Source organism: Salvelinus namaycush, chromosome 3, assembly GCF_016432855.1.
Source record: "Salvelinus namaycush isolate Seneca chromosome 3, SaNama_1.0, whole genome shotgun sequence".
Classification (NCBI taxonomy): Eukaryota; Metazoa; Chordata; class Actinopteri; order Salmoniformes; family Salmonidae; genus Salvelinus; species Salvelinus namaycush.
In genome coordinates this window covers 39,021,933-39,039,493 of record NC_052309.1, presented here as the reverse complement: position 1 = coordinate 39,039,493, position 17,561 = coordinate 39,021,933, and the positions used below count along the sequence as shown (strand labels likewise).

The 17,561-nt window shown below is 41.6% G+C and overlaps 1 protein-coding gene across 1 annotated transcript in view; it reads right to left on the bottom strand.

The window, feature by feature from the left end:
• The window catches only part of LOC120044350 (junctional adhesion molecule 3B-like), a 52,368-nt gene extending 35,949 nt beyond the window's left edge, over nt 1-16,419 (bottom strand). The window contains exon 1 of the mRNA XM_038988970.1: nt 16,335-16,419. Coding sequence (XP_038844898.1) covers nt 16,335-16,419 — 85 coding nt within the window. The remainder of the gene's footprint in view (nt 1-16,334) is intronic.
• Nucleotides 16,420-17,561: the final 1,142 nt, after the last annotated feature.

The window sequence follows — 17,561 nt, the reverse complement described above, 5'->3', positions numbered from 1 at the left end:
TAAGCCAAGTCTTCATCATACCAGCAGTACATACTGGAAATGAAGAACAGTGGTCAAGCCCCTGAAGACATTTGACTCTTTCTTTCTCTATTACTGCTATCAGCTCAGTGTCTTAACTTCCTGATCGTGACAACTCTATTGGTGCAGGTTGACCAGATGTTCCATCAGGGTCATAGTACTTTCATCTGATTTGACAGGACTGTCAGGATACATCTCTCAAAACTATTTAATTTCATGGCAATGCAGGTATTATTTGTTTGAAGATCGGGGTTTGCACAGTGAGGGGTGTTATTTCAACCAATAACAATCTCACAACTGATGACATTTTGGGATTTAATAAGCCTATGTAGGCCTGCAGACTGACTCAACATGGGTCTGACAAGTCACAACACAATTTTCTGTGTCAGGGATTCAGGGCAACTAAAGTCTGCAAACGAAACCAGTGGGTGGATAGATTAATCAGTAGTTCTATATTAATCTTAGCTTTAATCCATGCGGAGGCTATAAGGAAATGGGGAGGATATGACAGAATGATCCTGTACAGCTTGCAGATAATTGTGACTGTGTGTGTGTGTGAAATGTGCATTCATGCATAGAGGGTCTTATAATCAATCAATGGTTTCGAGCATTGTTTTTAGAAAGGAATATTATTCCAGTGGAGACTTGACAAATGCCGCATCTAGGCTTAGTGCTTCGTATTCATCATTTGGGTTTTGGCCATTACAAAAATGGCATGTTTTCTAAGAACTAGAAAGCATGCAATTTTCTATCACAATCTATTGTAATACTGACTTCAAAAGCATTATTGTTGCTTCTATTGGAATTAAATAGGTTATGGGGAAAGTTTGTGGGCCTTTGCGCTTCAACAAAGGAAAAAGGGGATTTTAAAAGGGACAAATTGAATCTGTCTTTGTCTCACCTCCCATGTTGCTTTGCTCACAAGAAGTCGTAATTTCTATATCTCTGCCATTCATCTAGTGGTCTTGAATTCCTTCCAGCGTTACTCTTCTCGTGTCCAACTTACATGGCTATCTATGGTGAATGTACCAGTATCTTTGTTGTGGTATCTTTCCACATTGTGAGGATCTCTTTTAAGCTGCATAATCCCCTCCAATAATACTGTCTGATTATTCTGCCTGTGTGAAACCCTTCCAAGGTCTTGGTGGCTCCTTTTAAGGTCATCTTGTAAGCACTGATCATGACCATTGTGTAAACATGTTCAACTCGGGAAGTGTGACTATCAGGAGGAAATGACAGATGAGATAGCGTGGTCGTTTTGGGATGTCTCCGTTGCATTTCACATTAGAACAATTTAGTTTAATTACAACCTTCTTGCTTTAGAAAATCGGGAAATGCTAAATGTGACACATTTGACAACGGTTGTCTACTTTTTTCTCTCCTATTCGCTTTTTCTTTCCCCTCCTTATCCCTGGCTGATGCAGCAGTGTTTATGAAAATGTATCCACATGACTGTGCACTTCCATGAGTTGGTCTTTTTTTTTTAACTTGCCAACGTCACCAGTTCAGGCAAGCACCCTTATCAGCCCATTTATGCTCTGCTACTAAAATGGACTCTTAAGCAAGCTTCACACATGAATGATTAAACCCTCTGTCTCCAGCTCTGAGGCTGCGGCCTTGTCCAGCATCCGGTTACAGCCATGACAAATGTCAGCCAAAGCTCCGTTGTCACAATGAAAATGACCCAAATTGTTATTATTTTTCTATAGCTTGCTGTAACATAGTTGACAGGCAAATACTACAGAATATACACCCTCTACCGGAGGTCAGTCGAGGGCCACCATGGTACAAACTCGTCAACAATTTCTGGCATGTCGAAAATATCTCAGGCACTTACTTACCCAAGGTATGCACTCACACACGTGTGGCAGCTGTACTGTGTACATACTGTATCTGGGCTTCTACCATGTTCTCAGGCACAACTCATGGCAAACCTGAAAACATGGGTCGCCTATGTCCCTGTGATACATTCTGACAGGATTAGGAAATGCCATTAATGTCGCTGGAAATCAAACATGTCAGTGCTCAGTAAGTATTTACTGTATACATGCTCTGTCCGAACACTTTTCTCAGGCTTTTTCCCCCACTTAACTGATGAGGTTTAAATTGATGTGCTCCAGACTAGGTCAGCTGAAAGCCATCGTGAAGATATTATTACTGGCTATACTTACAGTTCCGTTTCTGTCTATATTTACCTGGTATGTACTAATGAAATTATGTGAAGACAATTGATACTTTTTGGTCCTTAATTCAAATAAAGCAATACTTCAGAACACTATTACCTGGACCCAAATGCTGGTGCTTTTTTCAATTAATCCCAAATAAACCAAACAAAGTTAAAGCTATTATTGATTATTTATTACCATTTCACCATGTAATTTCTAAGTAAGTACTAGTTAAATAGCATACTGTAATATAAAGAGTATCTGTGTTAAGAGCATTAATAGGACAAAGGAATTACTGAGGTCATACTTGCTCAGTTACACTGTGGCATCTCTGCCGCATCAAATCATCCTTTTTACAAGTTAATACTGTAGCCCCTAAGTGTTAGCCCTGCACGGTCACCATATGTTCTGGTTACAATCTTCCAACACTATCTGACCAGTCAGCTAAATTAACATTGCAAGTCTGATGCTAATGGTGGATTTTCAACAGTAAAAAAGGCTATTGATTCTAATAAGGCCTTCCTTTGTTTGACACAAATCATTAATCATTTATTGTAGCTTTGTCTGTTCTCTGTCGCCTACTCATCATCATTTTAACATTTAGTGGAGAGAGGCTTTATTTAAGCAATAAGGCCCGAGGAGGTGTGGTATATGGCCAATATACCACGGCTAAGGGCTGTTCTTATGCACAACGCATCGCCATATATCACAAACCCCAGAGGTGCCTTATTGCTATTATAAACTGGTTACCAATGTAATTAGAGCAGTAAAAATACATGTTTTTTTCATACCCATGGTATATGGTCTGATAAACCATGGCTGTCAGCCAATCAGCATTCAGGGCTCGAACCACCCAGTTCATAATGTGAAATATAGTGTGTGTTGTAAATTCAATCTGGAGTGGCAGAGTGTGCTCTGTGCGCTCGTAAATTCAGAGAGGTGTCAGATTGTCAGTTCGTAAATTCAGAGCGTTTCGCTCTCGGAGCGTTCAGAGCGTGCTGGGCTCACAACGGTAGTCAAGCCAACTGGCTAACGTTGGCTAGCTACTTCCAGACACAAATGAGAGTAAAATCTCACTCTGACCATTTTATGTTATCACCATTTTATGTGTTTTCATGTTATCCAGAGCGTTGGTGACTGTAACCGTGCTGCTGGCAACAATTGAATTATGCTTTTTTGCCGACGTTAACTGACACCGGCCATATTCAACGGGTGTTGAGGGTTCGTAAATTCATCAGTTATTCTGAACTCTGGCACACAGACGAGAGTGCTCTGAAATCGGGGTAGACAACCAGAGTGAATTTACGAACGCATCCATATTCAATTGGAAACTGTACTGTAGTTGTAGGCCTACCTATCAGCTGCCCAAATACAGGGCTCGATATACAGGGCTGCCCACTGGCCCGGGGAGATTTTGGAAACTTTGGGCCAATCAGTGGCCCGCTTGGGCCAGTAAAAACAATATGGTAATAATGCTATTTTTAATCTAGGCTATATAATTGATTTAAAAAACCGATTCCCGAAGCTGTTATTTCGTTTTTGTTGATTATTTATCACCAGCACGCCGTACACATATAGTAGGCCTATATCTGTCGGGCAGAGAGAGCATGCAGATCTAAAACAGCTGGTTGTTGCATGGAGTTATGATCTCTACCAGTAAATGGTAAGGCAAGAATGGGTATGCAAACCAGGTTTTTAAAAAGTTCAAACCGTTGGTTGAATATGTGCAATGCGCAAATCATTCATGATGTAATTGCCTACTTTTGAAAATCAGACATTTCCTCTTGGCTATTTGCTATTTGAAAAAAAGTATTCAAGTTATGGCAGCCAATTTAGAAGTTCTACTGCACCAATATAATTATTCTTTCATTTCTTATCAGTTTTCATGAGTGTTTCAATTGACAGGTGTTCTACCAGTCTGTTGCTTTCTTTGCGCTAAAACCATGTGCGGTTATTATAAGCAAGACAACATTGAACGCTGGCGTTTCATTGCAAAGGGAAACCGGTTGTTGGTCGCTTTATCGTTTTAAAACATGAAACAATAACCCCTCAATAGCTCTTCAACATCTCAAATGGCAAGACCTACTAGCTACCACATGGACAGACTTCATTAGTGTTTTTGTCGGGAGCATGATGTCTTTAGTCAATGCCCACCTTATTCTTACATATTTTATAATGTGAATGTCAATGCATAATGTCATTGGAAAGGCCTATTAAAACATGCATTATTCTTAGTGGTAATTAGGGTTGCACATTTTGGGGAATATTCAGAGGTGGAAACTTTCCGTGGGAATATATGGGAATTAACGGAAATATATGCAAATTAATATTAAAACCGTTTAAATGTAGATGTTTTTTGCATTGGATATATTTACCATGTCATATGGAGACAGAAACAAACATTTTACCTTATCATAAGTAGACATAATTGCAAATGATTAAATCCTTCCAATAGAAAAATAAAAAACTAATTTAGTTACGAATTGAACTTTAATTAAATGAGTTGACTCTTCACATGGGATGATTTCACTGAACAACAAAAGAAAGTGAATATTGAATGATCCATCGCATCTCCCAAAAACGTTTTCAACATACATCTGTAAAATGATAAGCAAAGCTTTAGTTTCTTGGCTGTCTTCCTCTCAGGCTTCCATGTCTTCTCCCTGGACCTCCTCAATGTCCACCTTTTGAACATCAGACTCTGAGGCCTCATCTTCACTGTCACTTTCCTACCTTGTTGAGGATGGCTCGTTGTCAGGCTCAAAAAGCAAAAAGTTTGCCCGGATGGCCACCAATTTTTCAACCCTTGTATTTGTCAGCCTGTTGCGTGCTTTGGTGTGTGTGTTCCCAAACAAGGACCAGTTGCGCTCTGAGGCGGCTGATGTTGGTGGGATTTGGAGGATGATGGAGGCAACAGGGGAAAGAGCCTCAGATCCACAAAGTCCCTTCCACCAGGTGGCTGATGAGATATGTTGGCACGACTGCCATATTGCATCTCAATCCCAAAGCCCTTGCTTGGAAGTGTACTTCGCCAGACTGCCAAGAACCTTGCCCTCATCCAGGCCAAGGTGGCGAGACACGGTAGTGATGACATCATAGGCCTTGTTGATCTCTGCAGCAGACAGGATGCTCTTGCCAGCATACTTGGGGTCCAACGTGTATACTGCGGCGTGTATGGGCTTCAGGCAGAAGTCTTCAGCTTTTTGATGCAATTTCAGAACTGTAGTTTCCTCTGAGGTAGATTGCTGCTGTAACTTGATGACCCTTCACATACCTAACCATTTCCTTGGCTCTCTTTTAGAGTGTATCCATTGGTTTCAGTGCCATGATGTCCTTGAGGAGCAGATTCAATGCATGAGCAGCACAGCCAATGGGTGTTTGCAGCATTGTCTGTCACCAGTGCAAGTACCTTCTGTGGTCCAAGGTCATTGATGGCTGCCTTCAGCTCATCTGCAATGTAGAGACCAGTGTGTCTGTTGTCCCCTGTGTCTGTGCTCGTGTAGAATACTGGTTGAGGGGTGGAGATTATGTAGTTAATTATTCCTTACCCACGAACATTCAACCACCCATCAGAGATGATTGCAATACAGTCTGCTTTCTCTATGATTTGCTTGACCTTCACTTGAACTCTGTTGAACTCTGCATCCAGCAAATGAGTAGATTAAGCATGTCTGGTTGGAGGGGTGTATGCTGGGCGAAGAACATTCAGAAATCTCTTCCAAAACACATTGCCTGTGAGCATCAGAGGTGAGCCAGTTGCATACACAGCTCAAGCAAGACATTAATCAGCATCTCTGACTACGTTCCTCCATTGAGTCAAAAAAACTTCTGACTCCAGGAGGACCATGAGTTGTTGCTATCGATAAGGTGTCTGATTCATCATTTTCACCTCGAATAGAAGTAGAGGGACTTTTGTCAGAGGTTGCTTGTTGTGAGCTCTGAGGGAACTTTATGCACTCGGCCAGATGAATCTGCATCTTTGTTGCATTCTTCACATATGATTTGGCACAGTATTTGCAAATGTACACAGCTTTTCCTTCTACATTAGCTGCAGTGAAATGTCTCCACACATCCACCCCGTGGCATTTTCCTGTAAAGATTAAGAAAAAAACGAGTAAAAAAATATAATTCCATGTACAGATAAATAGTTAAGTAGTTAGATTAAACAACTCCTTTGTAAAATAAATGTTTTAAAATGAAACATGTTTGGAAACCGGTGAGTTAACACCCCTCAGTTAGCAGGCTCAAGCAAACTAAAACCCACATGGTAGCAAAAACTAACTAGCAGAAATTGTTAACAAGGTAGAAATGATTTAAACACACTTTGCTGTAGGCTACTATTTACTAGTTAACAAAAAATCATGCATGTCATAAAATATATTCACCCCACCCAGTATTGTAATCGAAACTTACCAGAAAGCATGTAGTCCTTGGCTCAGACAGTGTAGTAGTGTGGGCTCAATAGCATCTCATTAGTGCGCAAGATCTTGAGAATCAGCTGTGCACTGCAGAGTACACTGCACATGTGATGGAAGAATACACTGTGCATGCAGAGGGTTGCAATTCCATTGAATTGGGGATAGTTTAACCAAAATATGCCACAAGACCTAGAATTGCCTTATGTGTATCCCACAAAAGAAGGGTCACTGTTATAAGCTAACTTTTTTTTATGAATTTAAGCAAAATTCCCCAAATTCCAGGGCTTAACTTTCCATGGAAAATTTCCGGGAAATTTCCAGGAAAGTTTCCGACCCTCTGCAACCCTAGTGGTAATGCATACTTTTTTTGCATACATTTTGTAGAGTTTTTTTTCCTATAGGCTATTACAACAATTCATATACATTTGGCAATTTAATTAGAATTAAGTACTTAAAGTTATAAATCTTTGAATTTGACTTGCCACTGTCTGTATGAACCATGTATAGGCTACTAGCAAATCAAATCACCTGCTATTTAAATTATGCACGCATCATTCGCTTTCCTGTCAGATCTTGAACTGGGCCCGTTTTGTTTTTTCATTTGGGCCAGTAGCTTTCAGTTGCCACTGGCCTGTACCTGAATGTCGAGCCCTGTGAATAAGAACCTCTGGACAAAATGACTAGAACTGTGTAATACCAAACTTTGATGGACCAAATAGTTATCTGATCAAAAATCAAATTTGCGATGGCATGGTAGTCTGCAGTGGACTACTGTACACTTCCTGAGCTTGAGATGGTCGTAAGAAGGATTTCTCCCTGATGATGAATAATGTGTGGCAAATGTGTCACTGGGTGGATAAAGCATCTGGGCCAATTACCTTGGATAGAAACCTAAAGAGAAGTCACAGTAAACTCCCAAACACTCCCTTTGGATGACCACAAACATTTTTACCAGGTCTTAGTGCAAGAATTGCACATCCCTCCCTGGAGGCCGTACAACCATGGCGCTTGCATACTGACCTTTTTCGGTAAGGCACTACATCAAGAGAACGCCTCAGCGTGGATTAGTTACGGTCAACAAAATTATTGTAATGTCTTTTTTTATTACAATGCTGGTGTCATCTGCCCTTCATAGAAGACACTTAAGAACTCTGCTCTAAGGGATTGGAGTCATCGTCACACCTGCAATTCACAGGAAGGAGAGTGTTTTGACTGTCAGCTTGGCTGTTGGTGATAGACTTGTTTTGGGACCTAACACCGCTCTTTCTGAAAGTGCCAAATTGCATTTTCAGAAGGGTAGAAAAGCAGCGATGATGGCGCTGAAGCTAGCCAGTTGTCGACAATGTGTCTTTGATGAATTATTTATTGGTCAAGGGGAATTTCTAATATGATTCAAATCTATTCTCCAATTTTGAAGAGGAGAAACAATTTGGAGATAGAATTTAAGATTTAAAAAAGAATTTCCTGAAAAATGGCAATAGTTTCTATAGTAGTTTTATTATGGTTTAGATGTCAGCACTATGCATATGTTTCAAGTTGAATCATATATTTAGAGTTGCTTGATTACAAGCCTAATGCTTTGGAATAAACAGTGTTCAAACACCTGAGGGTGTCTCATGATTCTGGCACCTGGCTATTTATAGAGAGAGTAATTGCCTTTGTGACAGTATGGTAAATAGAGGATGAATCCAAAGCGATTATCTGGCTATGACTCCCAGCATGTAGCTCAGCCTTCCCTTGCCTTTTCAGACAGGCAGTTCTTCAGCAACATTCACTTCATTATCTGTGCACTGTCATTAATTATTCTGTAATAATTTCACCAATTTGACAGCATCCCATTGTGTGATCGATGGCGGTTCCTCCTGACCTGTTGATGTGCTGGCTCTATCTGAATCCAGTGACTGAACACAGGGAGTAAAAATCCTCTGGTGCTTCCTCCCCTGGGGATCATGCGACCACAGATAGCCAAACAAGAAATCACCCAAGCACTGCTCAGACAGCCGATTTAAGAGAATTTCAAAGATTATTTACATTTACGTCATTTAGCAGACGCTCTTATCCAGAGCGACTTACAAATTGGAAAGTTCATACATATTCATCCTATCCCGCAGACACAGAATAAACATAGCATAATAATGTCTTAGTAAATCAAACAGCCTACTATTGACAAGGGGAAATATCTATTCCAGGTTTAATGTTGACATATCTCACAACAGACAAAAGTGCAAGAAAGAGAAATAATGTTTCTATGAAACTACATTGAGGCCTACAGTACCAGTCAAGTTTGGACACACCTACTAATTCAAGGGTTTTTCTTTATTTTTACTATTTTCTACATTGTAGAATAATAGTGAAGACATAAAAACTATGAAATAACACATATGGAATCATGTAGAAACCCCAAAAAAAGTGTTAAACAAATCTAAATATATTTTATATTTGAGATTCTTCAAAGTAGCCACCCTTTACCTTCATGACAGCTTTACACACTCTTGGCACACAATGTAGAAAATAGTAAAAATAAAGAAAAACCCTTGAAAAAGTAGGTGTCCAAACTATTGACTGGTACTGTATATATATATATATATATATATTCATGGTGGGGTTTGGCCAGTACTTTCAGCTTATACAGCCAGGCTCTAGGCCTATTTTTTTATCAGTGCTTCTTCCACATGATAGTCTTATTGACATTTGAAGAATGTACCTGCTTGCCATTCCTGGAGAGCACAGTAAGCATGTCATTTTCAACTTTCCCCTCAGCATCTGCCACTGCTTACCAAGAGATGTTTTTTTTAAAGCATGATAGCGCCGACTTCAATAACCTTTCAAGCTCTTTGTGTGAAGTTCATGTGGATTTGTATCTCATGAAAGACCATTCCATTTTTTATCCTGCTTTTATGTGTAACTCCTTCAGCTAACACAACTGTTATGCTTCCTTTCTTAGTCAACTCCCCTTTCATTTTCTTTAAGCCCAATTTATCCACAGGGGTTTCTTCTATCTCTTAACAAAACAGGTCAATCAAATCTAATTGTATTTGTCACATGCTTGCTTCGTAAACAACAGGTGTAGAATAACAGTGAAATGCTTACTTACAGGCCCTTCCCAACACTAAAGAGAGATATTAAAAAACAATTTTTTGAAAGAGAATAATACGAGGAATAAATACACAATGAGTAACAATAACTTGGCTATATACACAGGTACCAGTACCGAGTCGATGTGCAGGGGTACAAGGTAATTGAAGTAGATATGTACATATAGGTAGGGATAAAGTGACTAGGCAACAGGATAGATAATAAACAGTAGCAGCAGCATGTGTGATGAGTCAAAAGAGTTAGTGCAAAGGGTGGGGGGGGGGGGTCCATGCAGATTGTCCAGGTAGCTATTTGGTTAACTATTTAGTAGTCTTACGGCTTGGCGCTAGAAGCTGTTCAGGGTCCTGTTGGTTCCAGATTTGGTGAAGTTGTACCACTTGCCTTGCAGGAGCAAGAGATCAGTCTGTGACTTGGGTGGCTGGAGTATTTGACCATTTTTAGGGCCTTCATCTGACACCCTCTGGTATAGAGGTCCTGAATGGCAGGGAGTTCGGACCCAGTGATGTACTGGGCTGTATGCACTACCCTCTGTAGCGCCTTGCGGTAGGATGCCAAGCAGTTGCCATAACAAGCGGTGATGCAGCCAGTCAAGATGCTCTCAATGGTGCAGCTGTTGAACTTTTTGAGGATCTTAGGTCCCCTGACTAATCTTTTCAGCCTCCTGAGGGGGAAAGAGGCATTGTCGTGCCTTCTTCACGACTGTGTTGGTGTGTGTGGACCATGTTAATTCCTTAGGGATGTGGACACCGAGGAACTTGAAGCCCTCGACCTGCTCCACTACAGTCCTGTTGATGTGGAGCATGCTCGGCCCGCCGTTTCCTGTAGTCCACGATCAGCTGTTTTGTCTTGCTGACGTTGTTGTTGAGTGGGAGGGGTATTGTAATTCACGGTACATTAGAATGTTTTTTTCCCCCCTCCGTATGCTTTTGATTCAGAATGCCATATGTGCTAACATACGGCGTCTGAGGTTTGGGAGGGACGCCACAGATATTTCTGGCCACCCATGCATTCACACCAAACACCTCCACCCACTCCTGCTCAGCTGTTTCAGGCCATTCCACTGTAGGAGGTATGTGCTGCGCTGCCTTTATCCCACGCATGGACCTTTGTAGGGCGGTTATCGTCTTGTTGTTGTCCATGGATTAGCTTCAACTTGAGTAACTTCTAAATGCTGAAATGAATCTGCATGTTTCGTGCACATCACATAATTCAAAATGACATTTCAGATTGTCAAAACCTAACCCCAGAATAGGTCAACTGTAAACAGCTTTACATGCAAACTAGAAATGTAGGCTAGAGCTGCAAGCCTTATTACAGGAAATGGATACCGTGCTAGTTTAAATGGACAGTGGGTCTACCATTCTCTCACAACTGCTTTGTCTGTTGGGAATAACTCTTTAAACAAACGAGCGCTGAGTGGGCAGCAACTCCTCTCAGAGTGTGCTATTCCCTTTTTCCCTGCCATTTACTGTCTTTCCACTAAAATATCAACCTGCATGTGACTCGCCAGGAAGGGTCCAGCATGCCATTTAGGGAGTGCTCCAAACATTTGCTCACAAGCTGTGGGTGGGAAGGGAAGCATCTGATAACAAGCACCTCCTGGGGGAAGCACTAGCAGCACTTTCCCTGGGGCTCACTAACTCCTGCCTACCCCAGTAATGCCACACATTTCAGACAATGAAGAAAGCACCTGTCGTCTGGCACTTGTTTAAATGGATGCTTGTAGTTCTTAAAGGCGTCAGCATGCTTCAGTTCGGGTGGTGCCTAGCCGGGCTTGGCTAGCAGAACCGAACGAGTGTGCTCGCATACTCCTTAAAAGACCTTTGCTTGAAAAAGAAAAAAAGCAGCAATAGTACTGTTTGTCCATTTTGAGACACCGTAGCCAGTATACATTCTCAAAATAGCCAGAATTAATCTAAGATAAAATTAATGACAGATTTCTTGAGTTAACGGTTTTGACGAGATCTAAGGGCTCCCGAGTGGCGCAGTGGTCTAAGAAACTGCATCTCACTGCAGTATCTGGTTCGAATCCAGGCTGCATCACATCCGGCCGTGATTGGGAGTCCCATAGGGCGGCGAACAATTTGCCCAGCGCCGTCCGGGTTTGGCCGGGGTAGGGCTTCATTGTAAATAAGAATTTGTTCTTAAACTGACTTGCCTAGCTAAATAAAAAAATTGTAGTGCAATTTTGCATCTGACTAGGATGTCTGGTGCAGTATTTCTCTAGTGAAAAAAAATGTGCATAAGGACGAGTCGTCTCTCGTTGAATGACAACAGGCACTTCATTGAAGAATCCCTACTTTTGAGCATTCACCGGCGAGGGGGGACGTAGACTTCGGCTACCATCTTTGGTTTTACTTCGGCTACCGTCTTCGATTTGCCTCGAGAAAAAATGCTGTGTGCCTGAACCACCGAAAATACCCTTGCCGAAGTCCAAAACATCACAAAATGTCATCATAATACACTGCTCAAAAAAATTAAGGGAACACTAAAATAACACATCCTAGATCTGAATGAATGAACTATTCTTATTAAATACTTTTTTCTTTACATAGTTGAATGTGCTGACAACAAAATCACACAAAAATTATCAATGGAAATCAAATTTATCAACCCATGGAGGTCTGGATTTGGAGTCACACTCAAAATTAAAGTGGAAAACCACACTACAGGCTGATCCAACTTTGATGTAATGTCCTTAAAACAAGTCAAAATGAGGCTCAGTAGTGTGTGTGGCCTCCACGTGCCTGTATGACCTCCCTACAACGCCTGGGCATGCTCCTGATGAGGTGGCGGATGGTCTCCTGAGGGATCTCCTCCCAGACCTGGACTAAAGCATCCGCCAACTCCTGGACAGTCTGTGGTGCAACGTGGCGTTGGTGGATGGAGCGAGACATGATGTCCCAGATGTGCTCAATTGGATTCAGGTCTGGGGAACGGGCGGGCCAGTCCATAGCATCAATGCCTTCCTCTTGCAGGAACTGCTGACACACTCCAGCCACATGAGGTCTAGCATTGTCTTGCATTAGGAGGAACCCAGGGCCAACCGCACCAGCACATGGTCTCACAAGGGGTCTGAGGATCTCATCTCGGTACCTAATGGCAGTCAGGCTACCTCTGGCGAGCCCATGGAGGGCTGTGCGGCCCCCCAAAGAAATGCCACCCCACACCATGACTGACCCACCGCCAAACCGGTCATGCTGGAGGATGTTGCAGGCAGCAGAACGTTCTCCACGGCATCTCCAGACTGTCACGTCTGTCACATGTGCTCAGTGTGAACCTGCTTTCATCTGTGAAGAGCACAGGGCGCCAGTGGCGAATTTGCCAATCTTGGTGTTCTCTGGCAAATGCCAAACATCTTGCACGGTGTTGGGCTGTAAGCACAACCCCCACCTGTGGACGTCGGGCCCTCATACCACCCTCATGGAGTCTGTTTCTGACCGTTTGAGCAGACACATGCACATTTGTGGCCTGCTGAAGGTCATTTTGCAGGGCTCTGGCAGTGTTCCTCCTGCTCCTTCTTGCACAAAGGCGGAGGTAGCGGTCCTGCTGCTGGGTTGTTGCCCTCCTACGGCCTCCTCCACGTCTCCTGATGTACTGGCCTGTCTCCTGGTAGCGCCTCCATGCTCTGGACACTACGCTGACAGACACAGCAAACCTTCTTGCCACAGCTCGCATTGATGTGCCATCCTGGATGAGCTGCACTACCTGAGCCACTTGTGTGGGTTGTAGACTCCGTCTCATGCTACCACTAGAGTGAAAGCACCGCCAGCATTCAAAAGTGACCAAAACATCAGCCAGGAAGCATAGGAACTGAGAAGTGGTCTGTGGTCACCACCTGCAGAACCACTCCTTTATTGGGGGTGTCTTGCTAATTGCCTATAATTTCCACCTGTTGTCTATTCCATTTGCACAACAGCATGTGAAATTTATTGTCAATCAGTGTTGCTTCCTAAGTGGACAGTTTGATGTCACAGAAGTGTGATTGACTTGGAGTTACATTGTGTTGTTTAAGTGTTCCCTTTATTTTTTTGAGCAGTGTATATGCACGAACTGTTCCGAACTGTTTTGGCTGGAAAGCACGCGGACGCCTTAAGTCAAAGAAGACAGACGTCTTATCCTTCACTGTGTGTGTGTTTCTGTGTGTGTGTGTCCGTGTGTGCGTTTTCTTTTCTTTACATACAGTATCTCCTCAAATAAGGGACTTCTCTTCTCACCCAAAGAGGCATGAGGCTTAAGTAGACTTACTGTGAGCTGCCATAGAGCAAAAAAAGAACTAGACCAGAGTCAATCATTTCAGTTGGCCAAGCCTCCACGAGTAGCCTAATAAATGTCCCACTTATTTGCTAAAAGGTCATTTATCAAGTCTGAAATGACATTTGCCAGAACCATGCTTTTAAGAAATACATGGTAGATTGTAATGCATGTGTCTTTCACATTTATTCAGACTGGAAACACTTTGAGCATTGTTCAGCTCGCACATATCTTGGCACTTCTAAGTATTGGCAGGAGTTCTCAGGCAAAATGCGGTCCTGACTGCTTACACCTTTCTTAGGAAAATTGATGTAAAACAACTTATGTAAATCCAACAGAGAAATGTCAGCCTGCTCTCTAAGATCTGTGATGGATAAATACACAATAGCTACATTTCTCATAACTATTCAAAATAAATATAAACTGTGACATGAGTTCAAAACAGTTGAACTCATGTCACAATGAACAAACAAGCCAATGACGAGTTAGCCTAAAACCAACAAAAGAATATGCATAGCAAGAGATCTAATTAATTTTAGATTCAAGCAACAAAAATAAATTAAAAAGTGTTTAAATGTACAAAGCTGATTAAAGTTATTTTCCTCAGAAATGTTTAATTATGTTTTTCTTTCAGAACTATAGTTGTGGTCAACAGTATTTCCAACAACAATCAGGGTTAACCAGCTCTTACTATATAGCCTACAGACAATAACAACTGGATAAGCTGTAAAATAATACACCACTTAAAGCACACTAAATCAGATTGTCAGTAGGCCTAAGTCCAGAGCAACAGAGAAAGAAACCAGCAACATATTTGGAAGCAGCCTTCTTGCTATTCCTAATTAAATCCACACAGAATTAAGCCAATCCACACACTTGGATGATCAGAGGAGCTGAAGGCACACTGAGGTCTGTGGCCCCCCTTTTCTGGTGTGTGTCTGTCATCATGAAGGGTTCAACCAGGCTTAAAGTACACCAGGAAAACAGTTAAGCCAAGCCCTTGCTCAAAGCAAATGAGCACCACCAGTCCATCACATGTGGTGCTGTTTAATACGATCCTGCTATGATCTAGTCTTATTTATTGTGTATGCGAGTAGCCTTAACTTAGTTATTATTAACTTTAGTGATTATCCTTCTCATTACAATACACACAAGATCAATTTGACATAGGCTATACTATAACACCTGCTACAAGCTATTAGGAACCATTTGGGAACAATTCTAAATGTTTTGGTTACATTTTTCTTATTCTGAGTTTTATTTTGTTTCATTAAGCATAGGCCTATCAATGACAACAGTTGTGAAAGTTGATACAAACGTAATTCTAAAATGTCAACATAATGATTAAACGTTCATTCCGAGGAGGATCTGACCATGCATTGTCTAAACACGAGGGAGCACTTTTCCGCGAACAAATTGCATCATACCCTTTCAGAAACATAGCCCAATCAAAACATGAAAAAACGCCACAATTTGGTAAGGTGCAGAGACAAATCGCTTGATCTGAGATGGCTAATAAAAAGTGACATATCAACGTTTTAGAACCGATCTTCAATGAGTTCTCAACGCTTGCAAAGTGCGCTGCATGCTGCTTTCAGGCAGGCTCCTCCCGCGGACTGTCTTTATTCCAGAATGGAAAAAAACGTTCTCGCATCACTGAAGATTGCCAGTCTATCAACCACAACCTTTATCAACCACAATTCAAACACGTAAAAAAAACGTTTGAGCAAACGTATGTTACTATCAAATACGTATTTATTCAACACAATAACACAGTTAGAGTTGAATTGATTGTTGACAACTTTTGAAAGTAAGGAGACGGACAAAAGGGACTCGACTCATCCCCTTGAAACAACACGCCTCTCAAAGAATGTATACATTTTATATCTTCTTGCTATTTCATAATGTAAAGTTTGTAGCAAATCAACATGCGCTGTCGATAACTAATTGTATGTATAGCAGTTTGCGGGAGTTTCTATCTCCGAAGAGTTCGAGAAGCTAGACATGCCTCCAAATGCCATACAGATAACGGTACACTGTCAGGCTCGCGACGGATCAAACATTCCAACGAGCCAACAAGGCTTGAGCCTCGTGCGTTACCAAACAATGTCTTACTTCTGGTCTTCGATTGCTTACTTTATAATTTTATATATCTCCCTTTAAAATCAGAACATCATCCATGAATAACAAGTAGTCTGGTTGACTATAGCTAGTTTGCTGAGTTTAGTTAGGTCAGGAATAATCACTTAGGTTATATCCTAACGCAGATCACATTGTAGCTCGAAAATATCAAAGTAGCTAATTCTGAATAACAAGAGCGAACGTCACGTCCAGAATGTATCTGCGCTGGGAAATCAAGCGTGGTCCTCATGCATTTACTTACAGTGAGTTGAGAGCAGGACCAGAATGCAAGCCAGACGTGTTAACGCCATCTTGGAGTCGATGCAATGTTCAGTTTGGCCGTACATGCGCAAAGTTAAGAGCTTTTCAGTGGATGGAGAGAGGAGGACTGGCCGGGGAGAGAGAGGCGGGGGGGGGGGGGGGGGGGTGAATCAGGTTTCGGTGAATCAGGTCTCCATGGCTACCAAAAGCATCACTCACACAGTCAAGAATTTATGGTTGACAATACGTGGGGGGACCATACGTTTTACAACGCTGGAAGCTGTGATTGAGGACTACTGTATTAGGCTACCCATTCTACCCATTATATTATATCAGACAAACTCTGCTGTGAGATTATGATACAAATTACAAATTGATGATTTAAAAAAAAATGATTATCAGATATCCAAACAAATCCCATTCTTAAAAATCAAAAATAAACAATAGGAATCCTTCCTAAAACAAATGACTGAGATGTTTTGTTGACTATTCATGTTGTGTAGAGTAAACACGGGATTAATGTGCATTGATTGGAGGCTCTTTTTACTGGCCTAATCCTGTCAATGGTAACTGCGCTTAAGTAGAACACCACAGCTGTGTCATCAAGCAGATCAAGATTGAAAGAATCTGCTACTTATCCCAGTTACTCTCAATTGAGGTTGCATGCAATCGTTATTGCTTTTAGATAGCTGAGCCAACCATTGGAATAGTGTCTCCTAGAAAGTATTTGACTGGATGTGTGTGGATTTCGCGAATGTGTGTGCATGTGTATGTGCGTGCGTGCTTCTGTGTGTGTGTGTGTGCTTGTGTGTGTGTTGGTGTGTGGACTAGGAAACATTGTCTGGATTGTGGTGTAAACACCTTAAGTATGATTTTTATCCACACTCATTTATGTGCCTCAAATATATTGCTTGCAATTTTATTGCGACAATATCTGTCACGCCCTGGCCTTAGTATTCTTTGTTTCCTTTATTATTTTAGTTAGGTCAGGGTGTGACATGGGGAAGGTATGTGTTTTTGTATTGTCTAGGGTGGTTGTATGGTTTAGGGGGTTAAGTAGAGTAGATGGGTTTGTGTTTAGTGTAGGTGTCTAGCTGTGTCTATGGTTGCCTGAATGGTTCTCAATCAGAGACAGATGTCATTAATTGTCTCTGATTGGGAGCCATATTTAAGACAGCCATAGGCACTAGGTTAATGTGGGTAATTGTCTATGTTGTACGTTTGTAGC